The sequence below is a fragment of the Plecotus auritus genome (assembly GCF_963455305.1).
Source record: "Plecotus auritus genome assembly, chromosome: 11".
NCBI classification, from domain to species: Eukaryota; Metazoa; Chordata; class Mammalia; order Chiroptera; family Vespertilionidae; genus Plecotus; species Plecotus auritus.
The window spans coordinates 44,887,805-44,902,798 of NC_137777.1; the positions used below are offsets into that span (position 1 = coordinate 44,887,805).

Here is a 14,994-nt window from a genome sequence, read left to right on the forward strand (position 1 = left end):
CATCTGGACGCCTCCTTTCTTCTTCAATTTTGCATCCTAAATTCAATTTGCTGTTTCAACAAACCTCTGTTGCCTGCCTACTATATTCCAGGCACTGTTCCAGGTGCTCCGGGACAAGGAGCAATAAGATAATCACTGTTTTCAGTAAATGTGTAGCTATTAGGGAAAATAGGCATAGTACATGGATAATTAATTTCCAAATACTATGGTAAGTTGTTTGACATCCATGTACAGAAAAAAGAAGAAAATCTTATTCAGAAACATTAATCCAATTCAAGATTTAGGTAAGACTTTTTGGGTAAAGAAATAATTAATAGTAATAACACAGCCAGCATTTTGAAACACTTAGTTTGTGTTAGGCTATGTGCTGACTGATTTTTATATATTATCTTACAACAAACCAATGAGGTAGGCGTTATTCCATTTTTACAGGTGTTGAAACTGGAATTTCCCACGCTGGGCTTGAAGGAAAAAATGTGTGTACAGTGGAGAGAAGTTGTCCTAGATAAAACAGGGAAATATAATGATATGTACAGGAAGGCAACATTAGTAACAGTCACGTGTTTCCAGAATAGTGGCTCATGGAATGTGGTCCTTGGATTAGGAGCATCACCTTCACCTGGGAACACAGATGTAAATTCCCAGGCCTCCCGCCGAACCGACTGAATTCTAAATTCCAGGGGTGGAGCACACAGTCTGATTTCTAACAAGTTGAACAGGTGACTCTGATGATGCAATTTAAAAGTTTTTATTGATTTTAGAGAAAGAGGAAGGGAGAGGGAGAGAAAGAGAAATATTGATGTGATGTGAGAAACATCAATTGGTTGCCTCCTGCACACACCTAGATCGGGGACTAAACCCACAACCTGGGCTTGTGCCCTGACCAGAAATCGAACCTGTGACCTTTTGGTGCACAGAACAATGCTCAGCCATCTGAGCCACAGCCACAAGGGTAGGTGGTGGTTGTTGTTTTAAGTATTAAGTGCTAGGTAGGAAGTGAAAAAAAATGAGACTGGAGTGGTGGACAAGGACCAGGTATCTCGGAGGTATTCTTTCCTTGCCCAGAAGATTGAACTTTTTCTTGTAGTGAGTCACTAAAAGATTTTAGTAGATTTAAGTCGCTCATACAGAGGGTAGATTTGGAGTTGGTGGTGGGACCGGACAGGGAGAGAGTGCAGGTGTCCAGGGAAGAATTCTTACAAGCCAGATGCTTTGAAGAGATGCTCAGTATATAAAATTAAAGATATTTACGTTGCTTACTGTCCTCTGCTTGTTCTTTATATGATTACTTTGTGGGCTAAAAAGTGTGCAACGCTTTCCTTAGAGCAGTGGCCTCCAACCTCCCGGACCTCTGGTGTCCGTGGACCACCGGCTGGCTGCCTTAGAGGACTCAGAGAGAGGGTCCCCAAGCCCTCGGTGGGACAGGGCCCTGGGAGCCACGTGCAGTTGGCTGGCGCCTGGATCAGCAGTGTATCCCTGGAGTGGACAAGCTTCAAAATGTGCATTAGGACTTTATAGAATAAATTAATAGAGACGTTCTAATCATTTTCATTATTCAAATGAAAATACTCTAAGCTAGTCATTCAAAACATTTCTTTTAAATATAGTTGTGTATATACAAAATAACTTTGATAAGATCATCATTTTATCCATAATAAAAATGCTAGAGGAAATTAATTGCACTGAACTTCTATAAGACTACAGTATTATTTCAGAACATTTAAAAATAAAAATGTATTACTATTTGTCTGAAAACTGGGAAGTTCTCATGGACTCCGGTGTTCATTTTAAGCTTATTTACATTCATATCTTAATGTTTAATATATGAATAAATATTGTGTTTTTTATATTACATGAAGCAAAAGAATAAAGATATATATGCTGTGAAAGCAACAGTATTATGAAATGTTATAATACTTTTATTAGGATTACATGTACTACATTAGCGAAGAAACTTATTGGTGAAAATGACAACTGCATTAGCATCTTTGGGAATTTTATGTAAGTTAGTATCTTTATTTTGGAATTTTACGTAATTGAATTTGTCATTTCCCTCCGTTCTACAGCATCCCTTTAGCACATTTAATGCCACGTATGCATTTTTGTTTGTTGGTTCGTTTCCTACACGCATCTTACACTTGATGGCATTTTACATGGAGGAAACTGGTACCTGAGAATCAGAACACAGCCACTCCTCCGGCAACCCCAACTCCAAGCTACAGCTTTCCTAGGGAGAGAGTGGTTTCTCCACATTACTACTCCCAACTCTGAAGTCTATTTATAAAGCGAATGTCAACTTAATTTCAGAAACTCTAAGAACCAAAGCGAGCCTTTTTTTTTTTAGACTCTTATGAAACTTTATGGCGGTGGATATAAGTTACCCTTTGATTATTTTTTGCATGATTAAAAATTTGCAAAGTTCTACGGCTCCAAAGTGCCCACCTGTAATAAACAGCTCTCGCCTTCGAAACCACAAAACAGGTCTGAATTGCTGGAGCATTAGAGCTAATTGCCTGCCTACTTCAAAGGCAGAGCCCGAAAAGAGCGGGGGGAGATGTCCCAGCAGCAGAGGCTGTGCGGGCAAAGCCAGCTCCGGAGGGTCTGAGCTGTGGCTTGGACGAGCCAGGCAAAGTTATGGCCTCAGAACTGCTGTTTGCGATTAAGTTGATGGCAGTCGCTCCGTGCTGCTGACACAGGCTTTGTTCACATTCAGATTTCTCAAACTGTTGCCAGGGTCAGGCGGAGGTCAGACACCACGGTGATGTATAGAGGAACATGTCTGGGAATTTCTCTCGCCCTTAAAACACACACCAGAAAATGAAGAATCGGACCTTGCGAAAAGCATGTGATGAGACCCAGATTACACTGTAGTTTTTCTTGGAGTACCTTCATAATTTTCATTCTCTCCTCCTGACACCCCATGTTTTATTAATGGAAGTTGCGATAGCCCTTACAATTTTATGTCCCCTCAAGATAAGGACACCGGGACCACGGTGACACTTCATTTTCCAGCCCTGGGGGAAAGGTTCAGTAAATCTACTCAAAGAAGTCTCGCCTCCCTTCCCCAGGACGAGCCGGAGAGTAATTGCCCTGGGCTGTCACAGGTCGAGGCCTGCCACTGATGTCACGTCACGTGTGTGGACTTGGCAGGGACACGGCCCAGTCTGGTCATGATCTCCGCCACCCACCCTCCCTAACCAAGCCAGCCACTGTCCCCTCTCAGCCTGGCCTCACGCAGGGCGCAGGGGCCTGCGTTTGATCAGTGAGGACCATGGTTGGTGAAAGCAGGCTGGCGCCCTAACAAGCGTCCGTTCTCTCCTTCCTAAAGTACAATCTCCGCGTGGATTTGCCTGAAAGGGACACTTCCCCCAAACCCTCAGATGCCCGACTCCTCTGCAAGGAACTCCCCACGGCTGTTGTTCAGCAGCAAAGTGCAGAGCAGAAGAGATGGACTTGTGGGGGCTGTTGAGGACGCACAGTGGAAGCCAGGCCTTACTGTGCAGCGCGTGGCCTTGTTCCCCTTAGCTCACGGAGCTGCCCCGTCTGAGCCCAGCAGCGTCCCCTCCTCTCACAGCAGCAGAGCGGGGTGGGCCAGGGAGACACTCAATAGCATTCTGTGTGTGTGCTCAGCTGCTACACATGATGGTGGATATTTCATTCTGCTGTCAGAATGTTATTAATAAAACATGGGGTGTGGAGAGGGCCGTGATTCCCCCTTTCAATCACTATAGCATTTGCAATGAAAATTTTATGCAGTGTGTAATTTTCAGTTAATGCTTGACACTTAAAATGTCCATAGCAGCGTTTTGTATGGTTATTGAAGGGTTAATTGTATCATGTTCTCCGCATAAAAGCTCTGCTTATCAAAAGCAAATAGACACGTGTATGCATATGTGGTGGTGACCTTTTGCCTTTCCAGGGTTAATTTATATGGTCATTAAAGATTTTATGAAATTGAGCAGCCTGGTGCTTCAAATCCCATTTTACCTTCTCCTCCTCATGTATGTAATTCCTACCTGGACGGGGGAATATGATTTTTAGTTTTTATTATTTTGTGCTGCCGTGCAAACAGCATGCCCTGCTGTGGGGAGGTGCAAGTCTGGCTATCTGGCATTACTCGGATTGCTAAAAATTCATTAAAATGTGACATCAGCACAGTGAGAGACAAATGATCACAGGCTGGAGGAGAACAGTGGGCCTTTCACGGATTAGTGCTGCCCGATCCAGCACGGGGCTAACTGCATAAACAGATTAACCCGCCGGCAGCGGCACACCTAAGATTTACAGAATAATTAAATAGGGTTGAGTTACTATGAGGATTTCCATGTAATCTAGCTGGTGTGAACCCGTGAATGAGGTGTGGGGTGATGTGGTTGTCATAGAAGAAATAGACCTTCTTATGTCCTGTGCCCTGTATAGCTCCCCCTATAGAGAAAAACAAATCCCAGTGCAACTGAACTTTTGAGTTCCTACTCGGATGAATTCCAAAGAATTCCTCTGGGGTCCGGGGACTGAAGGCAGGAGTGACACCTGTCCTATAGTTAACCCATCATTATCCCATTCTTTCACGGAGGATTTTTTTTCTAGGAATTTGGTTTGTTCTGCCATCCATCCAGGTCCGTGGAGCAGGGGCCCTGTGGCTTAGAAGCTTCTATTATGACAGAACTGCCTCACAACCATGTTTCCAGCTTCCCTGGCTTCACCTGTGCTGAAATGATTGCTTTCCTTTCAGAACAGGCCCATGTTCTCAGTGGCTATAAAAGAAGTTGCTTGAGATAAACATTTGCATTGGTGCCATCATCAGGTTCTGAGGTTTTGAATAAATGTATGTCCTCTTTTGAGAATGGGTGTCTGCCGATGATTCATAGGTGACCAAGTCTGTAAAGGGTGTATTTGGTGGTGGTGGGGGGGTTTCCAACCCTACTGACCGGTCTGCCTTTCTGAACAGAGGAACCAAGTGAGGAGGCAGAAGGACCTCTTAAGCCGACACCGGCGGCCGAGGAGGATGAGAAAGACACAAATGAGAGAGACCCTGGTGAAGGCAAAAACTCCTCCAGTAAAGACCCCGGTAAGATGCTAGAGCCTTCCCGCTTTCTTCCCCCACCCAACTTCCCAAAATCAGCCCTGCCTCCCCCCGCCAGCCCCACACTTACTAAAAGCTTTTATTCGTTTGAAACTAACATTTCCACTACTATCCATCGCATGTGCATTTTGCATGTGACTTCTATCAGTAGCCTCCCACTGACCTATTTTTAATCATAACCATCTGACAGAATAGATGTGGGCAAGTGGAAGAATATTACAGGACGACCAGCAAGATTATTTTTTAATCAAATCAGTTTGTGTGCTTGTAATTTTTTAAGCGCCTTTCATTAATCTTAGCTATACTTGTGATTCCTCTGATGGCATATTAATTTTTCATAAGCGAAGGATTAGATATCACTTGGATTTTTTCATTCAATCACAGGCACCCTCCCCCACACCAACCATGTAACCCTAAAAATAAATGTTATTTTTCCTTGCTTTTTTTTTTTTTTACAACGTACACTCAGGAATTTGCCCTTTTTAAGGGCATCTATTTGAAGCATTTCAAATGAAATCCAGTGAAAAAAGTTTACAGATGATTCAGCCTAAGAAAGAGGAAATATCATTGAAAAGGGATTAGATGCTGGGTAATTTTGATCTTCTAGAATAGACAAATCCCAGTAATGAAAGCTACTGTCTCTGAAAACAAACCTTCATGTCATGACATTTACTTGTGCACAAACAAACCCTAGGCCAGCATCTGGTGCGGATACCTAAGGCTTTTCCTGTGTTTGATTTGGCAAATATATGACTTCATCCATACTTTGTATGTATGAGATGGAAATCTACGGTCGCGATGAATAAATATTGCATTGGCTACTTTTGCTGCACGCTATACCTAGCTTTATTATGTTGGGCTCATTGAAGCAGGAGAACTGCTGAAACAGGTTCAAGCCTATTAGTTTCAGGTAGTCATCTATCTTTTCCTTGAGTTCTAGTGACAGTCTCACATAAAGAAGCTAATTTTCACTATGAAGACATTGGGTTGTGCAAAAAAAAAATATGTATCTACCATTTTTATGTGCAAGTCAATTTAAGCGTGAATTACCCCGCATTTGTAATTCAGTCATCTGCATATCTTGGTTTTGCATTCCCTTCAAAAATGACTCCCCGGGCCTCCCTGCTCCCACCCCACGCCGTTCGATGCCAAATTGCTCTCAGGAGTCCGGTGGGAAAGCGCCACTGCGTTTCGGGCCGAGGATCTAGTGGTGAACATATGATTCCAATTTGACTTAAACAAAGGAGATGTGAGGTTGGTACTGAGCCGAAAGCAATGTGAAAAAGATGCCATAGCTGTGTGTCAGGAGCTCAGCTCTTGGGATTACTGACCAGGAATTTGAAGAACCTGGCAATTGGTTAAGGCCAAGGGTAGTGCCTCTAAACCTCATTTGAAGAGGTGGAAATGGCAAGGTAGTCGGTTGATTCACTCTGGAGGATGGACCTCATCAGGGCTCGCTGCTTGCCTGTTTGCTTCTGGAAGGGCAGGGTCAGTGGTGTTCAGTGGTGTCCCTCTCACAGTCATAGAGGAGCCCCCCACCCCGCCCCAGCCTTCAGAAGAACGTATGAAACACAGATGGCACATTCGTGTTACACTGAATGCTCTCTGATACTGAGGTGCATGACGTTATGCTTGGTTTTAAATATCTAACACCCTATAAAGGGTGGATTCTGGAATCTCTTGAAAATGGCTCCAGTCTTACATTGAGGGAGGAGTCTTACCTGGAACAACACCTCAGACACAGGCACTCCAGCCCCACCCCCAGTAACATTCACTTCTTTGCATAAATAATGGGCTCATCACTCCCTAACGGCCTGATGAGTGTCCCTTCGTAGGTGCCTAATGCTACCATTGAAACAGGACTGGAGCATAGGAGAGGACACAGTATTGCATAATGGGAGTTGTTTAAAACCCATTTTATCCCTGCAGAAACTCCTCCCCAGGTATATCTAAAGGGATAAAAATGAACTTTAAAACCAACTAGAAGAAATTACTGAGATGCAAATATTTAGCCTTGAATCCTCCCAGACTTCAAGACAGTTCTTGCTATTGACAACTGACATGAACTTTAAACCAAGTTTTCTGCCTTCTAAATTGAATCTGATTAGGTGAAAAAACTATTACATCTTCCTTGTAAATATTGCTAAAGATTGAATAACCACTTATGTATATATTGTTTTTCTTCTTATGTCAGTTATAAATGTCAAAAAATACGAGCAAAATTAATCACTATCTTAATGTGTTAGATGGGAAAACAGCGTGTCTCCACTTCAGCACTGAATTTTTGAGACAGGAAGGAATTAACACGCGTTAGAAAGACCCTGTTTGTATAAGCTGTTGTGTAGCGTTGCGGACATTAATCTCCAGGACTGGAGCTTTCAAAATGAGACTTGGCAATATGCAAGTTGTATTTGTTGAATATTCATTCATAATAGAAAAGCCTCCTAATGCCTCATTTATATTGTCATTTAAATCTAGTGCCACTTTAGATTAATTATAATCCAAATTACAGCTCTGTGCAGTACAAGAATTAATATAGAGTTTATCCAGATTAATACATTTGCATTGAAAATGTAATATGTCTCTGCCATGGCTAAGGGGACCACTTTTTAATAAGGGAGTAAACACGAGGAAAGATGGAAATTAACCTTCATTATTGCAATTAAAATTATCCTTTCATTCCAGTCTCATTAGAAAGAATACTGTACTGGTAATTATAATTTGGAATTATTTGGCGTTGAATAACCTCTTCTGTTATATTCAAGTTTTATAATATTCAAATATTATCAAATACATTGATTCATAAAATATTTAAAAATAACTCAGTATTTTATTGTTTTTTTCAAGATTTACTTTGAGTACATATATGTTACTGGATTTTGCTCATTTATTATGAGTATAAACCATTTTACAACCTTCTGTATTTTAGGGATTGAAAATTATTAAGTAGGCAGAATGGAAAGGAATTATGTCATTTTTATATTGCCATCTCATGCAAGTTACATAATCACATAGCTGACAGATAATCATTGGCTCATCTATTTGGCAGTGCTTGCTTGTAATTGGACTTCATTTCTTAGTTTAAAGATGTTAAAAGGGCATTGTTTTTTGAGGATATTGTGATGTCCTTAAATAACACAAAATGAATTATGATATCACCTAAAATTTTTCTCTAGGGTATCTAACTGGGTTTATTTCAAATAAAGTTGCAGGCATAAACTATGAGTAATCCCAGAACTTAATCAAAACTCTCCTAAAATTGGCCCTTATTTAATATATTTCTAGAATAAAGCAATTCAGAGAGAGAACTCAAAGTTGAGTCCTTGTAATTTACCAGGAAGGCCATAGTCCCTGAGATTGCACCCCTTTGAAAAGGAGAAAAAGCACACAATCATGAAATGTAATTTCATCGCTTTGCAAATAACCCGGATGACCTGCCTATCCTTGTGAGCCTGTTTCTGTCATATGTTATTCCAGCTCAGCATTCTTGTTTCTTCCTCTCAATGGCATGCATTTCCGGGGTGGTGGAATCTAACTTGTATTTATAACTTCTTTTTAATGTAAAATAAAATGGTCTTTACACAGCTTCTAGCTTTCCTAAGTTCATGGTTTAATTAAGTTAATTACACACAAAAAATATTAAAGTTGACCTATATATGGGGTGGAATACTATAGCCAACAGCCATTGCAATAGCTATGAAATGACGCTAAAACTTTTATTTTCTTGATGCAGCATGAATGTCACTAAATTCAAAAGCAACTACATCATTAATGAATGTTAATAAGCATAAAATATGGATTAATTATACCAAATATGTACCCCCAATTTTATAGTATAGTTTTAGTAAAATGTCTCATAGCTTAAAATCAGTGTTTTTTGATCCTGTACAGTACCAATATTAGAATATTTACGCTTATGATAATAAAGCCATAGCTGCTCATTAAATAGATTTAAAAGTTTCTGGAAGGTTTTTTCCTATTGCTGATACCCCACAGGGTCTGCAAGCAACAAGAGTCATGGAAATTCTCTTTTAGTTTGTGTGTGACAGTCTTTGATAGCATAGGGAACTGGACAAGCTAATAATTTGGTTGTCTCATTCTACCATGTGCACAGAAGGAATGATAAGGGAATATGAGAGTATTATATTCTTAAAGGAGCATATTCTTACTCATTAATGGGGGACTTAAAAAAATCTTCCAGCCTCAAAGAATAAAGCAAGGGATAAACATTCCTGATGTAAAAATGACAATCACTTTACACAACTTGAACTGACATTTTAAGCCCTAAATTTTATTTGAAAACACTATCATATTATTTTCTTGAATATTTTAGCACTTTAAATACAAAACCACAAAGTATATTCTGCTTTTACAAAAAGCTATTTTTGATGCCATAATTAATTATGAAATAAAAATTCCTGTTTTTGACATATCTTTGGATATGAAATACTTGGGTTGTGTTAAATTGATGTAATGAAGTTCTTCAGTCTATATTCAAATTTAAGTTCATTCAAATACAAATGTGATCAGTTATTTTTTCAAATATCTAGAAGGAACCTAAATTTCTCCAAGGCATCTGTAGATATAGGACACATGTAACAATTCAAATGAAATCTCATGTTTGTAAATCTAGAAATCAGTATAATTGTTTGAAAACATCACCAAGTCTGTACCTACATGATTGCCATTCTGTCATCGAAAGTCTACTTTAATTTTGGTGTCCTCGGAGTCCAAAATTATGCTTACTTTTAAATTTCCTTTAAAATTAAAAATTTCTGCAAAGTTTATATGGTTTAAACGTGCATCATCTCTATCCAGGTTTGAAAAAAGAATGTAGTTTTTGGTTCCTCTGTACTTTGTTTCCATAACATCCTTGACCTTATTGTTAAATTAAAACTGGGCTATTTCGCAATAAGGTGCAATTTGTTCATTTATATGAACCGTATGTGGATTGAAAAAAAAATCAAGATAAATCTTCATGCACAGCATACAATCAGATTACGCCCAGACTCTATATTCACGCGGGGTCTGATAGCAATCAATGGTTTAGCTTCATTGCATTTCAACATGTATTTGCACCCAGTTGTCCAGTGATAGTATCCTCACCCTGGAAATAATTTAGTTGCAAATTGACTGGAAGATGGTGAAAATTGAAAGTTAAAATTAGAAATACTCATAATAAACAGCAGAAAAAAGGTCAGATGACGCGGTGCTATGATGAGATTGGAATGGCTGGTAAATGAGGTTTTGTGTTTGTCGTGAAATGTATGTGACATGCCTACCCAATGTCGCTGTAATATCCAGCCTCACAGAGGAGATTATCGGGAAAATTGATGCTGGAAAGAATTTTCTGTTAGATTGGGAAATTAGAATCACACTCTTTTTCTTTGATGTGTGTGAGGCTTCTATACGTGACATTGCTTATCTAGGCAAAATGTTAAACCCCCTTAACTGAATATTTGGATTAACCTCATAAAACAGCCATCTTCTTGAGATGTGAACTCTAAATGTTATATATACAGCCAAACATGTAAAGCAAAGAGTAAATCACAAAAACAGCAGGAGACATGTATAGTTAATGTTTAAGTCCTAGATTCACCACTTAAAAATGCTATCTTTGTTTCTGAATTATAAGTAGTTAGCTCTTCTCAGAACTTTGAAATGTTTCCGTGATCAAGAATTTTAGAAAAGAGATAGGCAATTAAACATTAGTAAAAAGAATTATTTTCTAAGTTAGCCTTTTGAATGGAAGTAGATTTGCTTTCATGTGATAAAGGCAGCCTGAGACACCAGTGAGCACGTGTTATTGATGAGTCTTTCAAGGTCACCGAGGGTTATCTAAACATGAGACAGGAGTACATTTTAAAATATATTTATAAAGTCCACTTAGTCGGTGGACACAAAGAAGTGTGCGTCTTGCCTTTTGAGATTAGCATCATTTATAAGTGCTTGTCCAGTTCCTTTTGTGGTTCGGTGGGTTTAGAGTCAGCGCTAGATGAAAAACATAGAATCTTTCAAGTTTGACGTTGGTCTTTTGAAGTTGACGCGTTCTGTTTTTTTGGGGGGTGGAATCAGGAATAATCACACCAGAAAAGGAGCTAAAAGTCAGTGTGGCGGGAGTGACCCAGCCACTCCTGCTGGCAAAGGAAGAAGATGTCACAACAAAACGATCAAAAGCTACAGAGGACAATAAATTCTGTCACGAACAGGTAAATATGTTTTTCCTCCCTTTGCTATATAAACCTATTTTTTATTTTAATTTATTTATTATTACTCCTGGTAGTGTCAGAGCCCCCAACGATTCCATGCTGTTGAAACGTAGACCTTGTGATTGGTGACAAATGAGCCCTCGGTATTACTGCTGATACTTTGAAGCCATCAGACTAACAATAGCATACGCCATGTCTATTCACTGTCTTCCAGTTCTATCAGTGTCCTTATTGTAACTACAATAGTAGGGACCAAAGTCGCATCCAGATGCACGTCCTGTCGCAGCACTCGGTGCAGCCTGTGGTCTGCTGTCCCCTCTGCCAGGACGTCCTCAGCAACAAGATGCACCTGCAGCTGCACTTGACGCACCTGCACAGCGTCTCCCCAGACTGCGTGGAGAAGCTGCTCATGACAGTAAGGACCCCACATGTTGACGTGCGTGTGACGTAATCTCTGGAAAGGTAGCAACACCAAATCTGCACTTAATCGGTCCATAGCGATGTATTTCTTCTTCATGACGCAGAGCTGTCTCCCTGACCGTGTTATAGAAATCACAGTCCAAGGCAAGTCTGTGGTCTCTTTTGCCAGGGAGATAAATATGATACAGGCATAGATTATTCAGTAACACACATTTTACAGTCCCGTGTTTATATCTATAATGTTAACCAGATGAGTCACATGGACACATTGAGTTTCAAACTTTCTTGAGTATCAGGATAAAGACATACTAGTAGACCTACAAAAATAGTTTTAAAAAGGGAAAGAAAGAACACAGCATTGTAATGGTGTTGATCTGAAATTGGAAGGGAGAGCAGTGGCCTGTAAGAGCCACGAAGTGGCTGCTTTGGCTGGAAAAACCTAAGGGAGGTGTGACTGCCCAACGGCAGTTGTGGTGGCGTCTTTGAATGTTGGGGTACTTTTGACATGAGCCCCTTTGGTCTTCACAGGTGCCTGTGCCCGATGTGATGATGCCAAACAGTTTGCTGCTGCCCGCAGCTGCCTCTGAGAAATCAGAACGGGACACGCCTGCAGCCGGCACAGCTGAGGGGTCTGGGAAATATTCAGGTATGCCCGCCCGTGACTGGTCTGCAGAAAACACGCTTCAAGGCTTGCGTTTGTGGTGGTGCATGAAGGTTTTCACTATCAAAGAGTCAGAACAAAGGCACAGAGGAAAAATATATCCCAAGAGCCATAGTTTTCAATGCATATTTAGTGTCTGGCTGTCTGTCACGGCCGAGTGTCAGTGACCAAGAATATTCTTGGCTCTAATTCCTGGACACGGAGGCCTGGCCCTTGGTGTCACGCTGATTGTATGTAGCAGACTGTAATTACCTTTGAGTTCTTCTGTATCCTGAAATTCCTCGAGGTCAGAGGTGATTTGATATTCACCTTTGTATCCACAGTGCCTCTCACAACGCTTGCAACATAGTAATTGCTCAAGAAATATTTCTCTAAGGAATCAATTAAACAGAAACCTGTAGAGGCTCCTACTTACGATATTTATCAGCCTGTATCCCTTCTCCCTGTAAGCGATCTATTTGTGCTTTCTCCCGCCAGGTGAGAGTCCGGTGGATGACAAAAGTATGGCAGGTCTTGACGATGCAAAGGCCAGCGTGGAAATAAAGAGCGAGGAGCAGAAACCAGCTAAAGAACCCATGGATGTGTCCGAATGGAACAAAAATGGCAGCAAGGATGTGAAAATCCCCGACACCCTACCAGATCCACTAAGTGAGCAGCAGAAGCGGCAGCCGCTGTCGGTTTCAGACCGCCACGTGTACAAGTACCGCTGTAACCACTGCAGCCTGGCCTTCAAGACGATGCAGAAGCTTCAGATCCATTCCCAGTACCACGCGATCCGGGCCGCCACGATGTGTAATCTCTGCCAGCGGAGCTTCCGTACATTCCAGGCTTTAAAAAAACACTTGGAAGCGGGCCACCCCGAGCTGAGCGAAGCCGAACTCCAGCAGCTGTACGCCTCCCTGCCTGTGAATGGAGAGCTGTGGGCCGAGAGCGAAGCCATGGCCCCAGACGACCCTGCCCTCGAGCAGGAAATGGAGCGGGAGTACGAGGTGGACCAGGAGGGGAAGGCGAGTCCGGGAGGGAGTGACAGTAGCTCCATTCCTGACGACATGGGCTCTGAACCAAAGCGGACCTTGCCCTTCAGAAAAGGGCCAAACTTTACGATGGAAAAGTTCCTCGATCCCTCCCGCCCGTATAAATGTACAGTGTGTAAAGAGTCCTTCACCCAAAAGAACATTCTCTTGGTCCATTATAATTCCGTTTCTCACCTGCATAAGTTGAAAAAGGTGTTGCAGGAGGCCTCCAGTCCCGTTCCTCAAGAAACCAACAGCAGCACCGACAACAAACCCTACAAGTGCAGCATCTGCAACGTCGCCTACAGCCAAAGCTCGACCTTGGAAATCCACATGCGGTCGGTGCTCCACCAGACCAAGGCCAGGGCCGCCAAGCTGGAGCCCGGCGGCCACGGCCTCGCAGCCAGCGTGGGCAGCCCCGGCCAGGGGATGCTAGAGTCCATGAGTTTAGCCTCAGTCAGCAGCAAAGATACCCACTTAGATGCCAAAGAATTAAATAAAAAGCAAACTCCGGAACTCCTCTCCGCTCAGCCTCCGCACCACGCGCCGCAGTCGCCAGCACAGATTCAGATGCAGCTCCAGCACGAGCTGCAGCAGCAGGCTGCCTTCTTCCAGCCTCAGTTTCTCAACCCAGCCTTCCTGCCGCATTTCCCCATGACCCCCGAAGCCCTGCTCCAGTTTCAGCAGCCCCAGTTTCTCTTCCCTTTCTACATCCCGGGCACCGAGTTCAGCCTGGGGCCAGAGTTGGGCCTGCCCGGCTCTGCCGCGTTTGGGATGCCCGGCATGACGGGCATGGCCGGATCCTTGCTCGAAGACTTGAAGCAGCAGATTCAGACGCAGCATCACGTCGGCCAAACCCAGCTGCAGATCCTCCAGCAGCAAGCACAGCAGTACCAGGCCACGCAGCCCCCGCTGCCGTCTCAGAAGCCGCCCCCGCAGCAACAGCCGCAGCAGCCAGCCAGCAAGCTCCTGAAACAAGACCAAGCCAACCTGGCGGGGGCCGAAGGCCCAGCCGTGAAGGATGGACCATCTTACAAGGAGGCCGAAGAGAGTGTAGAAAAGCAAGACAAACCAAAGCAAGAATTTACAAGTGAAGGGGAAGGACTCAAAGAAGGCAAAGACTCAAAGAAGCCCAAGTCCCTGGAACCGTCCATCCCGCCACCGAGGATCGCTTCCGGGGCCAGAGGGAATGCGGCCAAGGCCTTGCTGGAGAACTTCGGGTTCGAGCTGGTCATCCAGTACAATGAGAACCGGCAGAAGGTGCAGAAGAAGGGCAGGAGCGGGGACGGGGACAGCTCGGATAAGCTGGAATGCGGAACGTGTGGGAAACTCTTCTCCAATGTCCTCATCTTGAAGAGCCACCAGGAGCACGTGCACGGGCAGTTTTTCCCCTATGGAGCCCTCGAAAGATTTGCTCGCCAGTACCGGGAGGCCTATGACAAGCTTTACCCAATTTCGCCACCTTCGCCAGAGACGCCACCTCCGCCGCCTCCCCCTCCCCCGCTGCCCCCAGCGCCCCCTCAGCCTTCCCCCTTGGGGCCAGTGAAAATGCCAAGCTCTGTGTCTGCTCCCCTGCAGGCTCCACCCCCCACTCCGCCCCCGCCCCCG

At 43.0% G+C, this 14,994-nt stretch overlaps 1 protein-coding gene across 1 annotated transcript in view; it reads left to right on the forward strand.

Moving 5' to 3' along the window:
* The window catches only part of ZFHX4 (zinc finger homeobox 4), a 190,943-nt gene that overhangs the window by 158,475 nt on the left and 17,474 nt on the right, over nt 1–14,994 (forward strand). Inside the window, 5 exon segments of the mRNA XM_080646986.1 lie at nt 4,949–5,068; nt 11,159–11,292; nt 11,507–11,707; nt 12,241–12,358; nt 12,851–14,994. Coding sequence (XP_080503112.1) covers nt 4,949–5,068; nt 11,159–11,292; nt 11,507–11,707; nt 12,241–12,358; nt 12,851–14,994 — 2,717 coding nt within the window.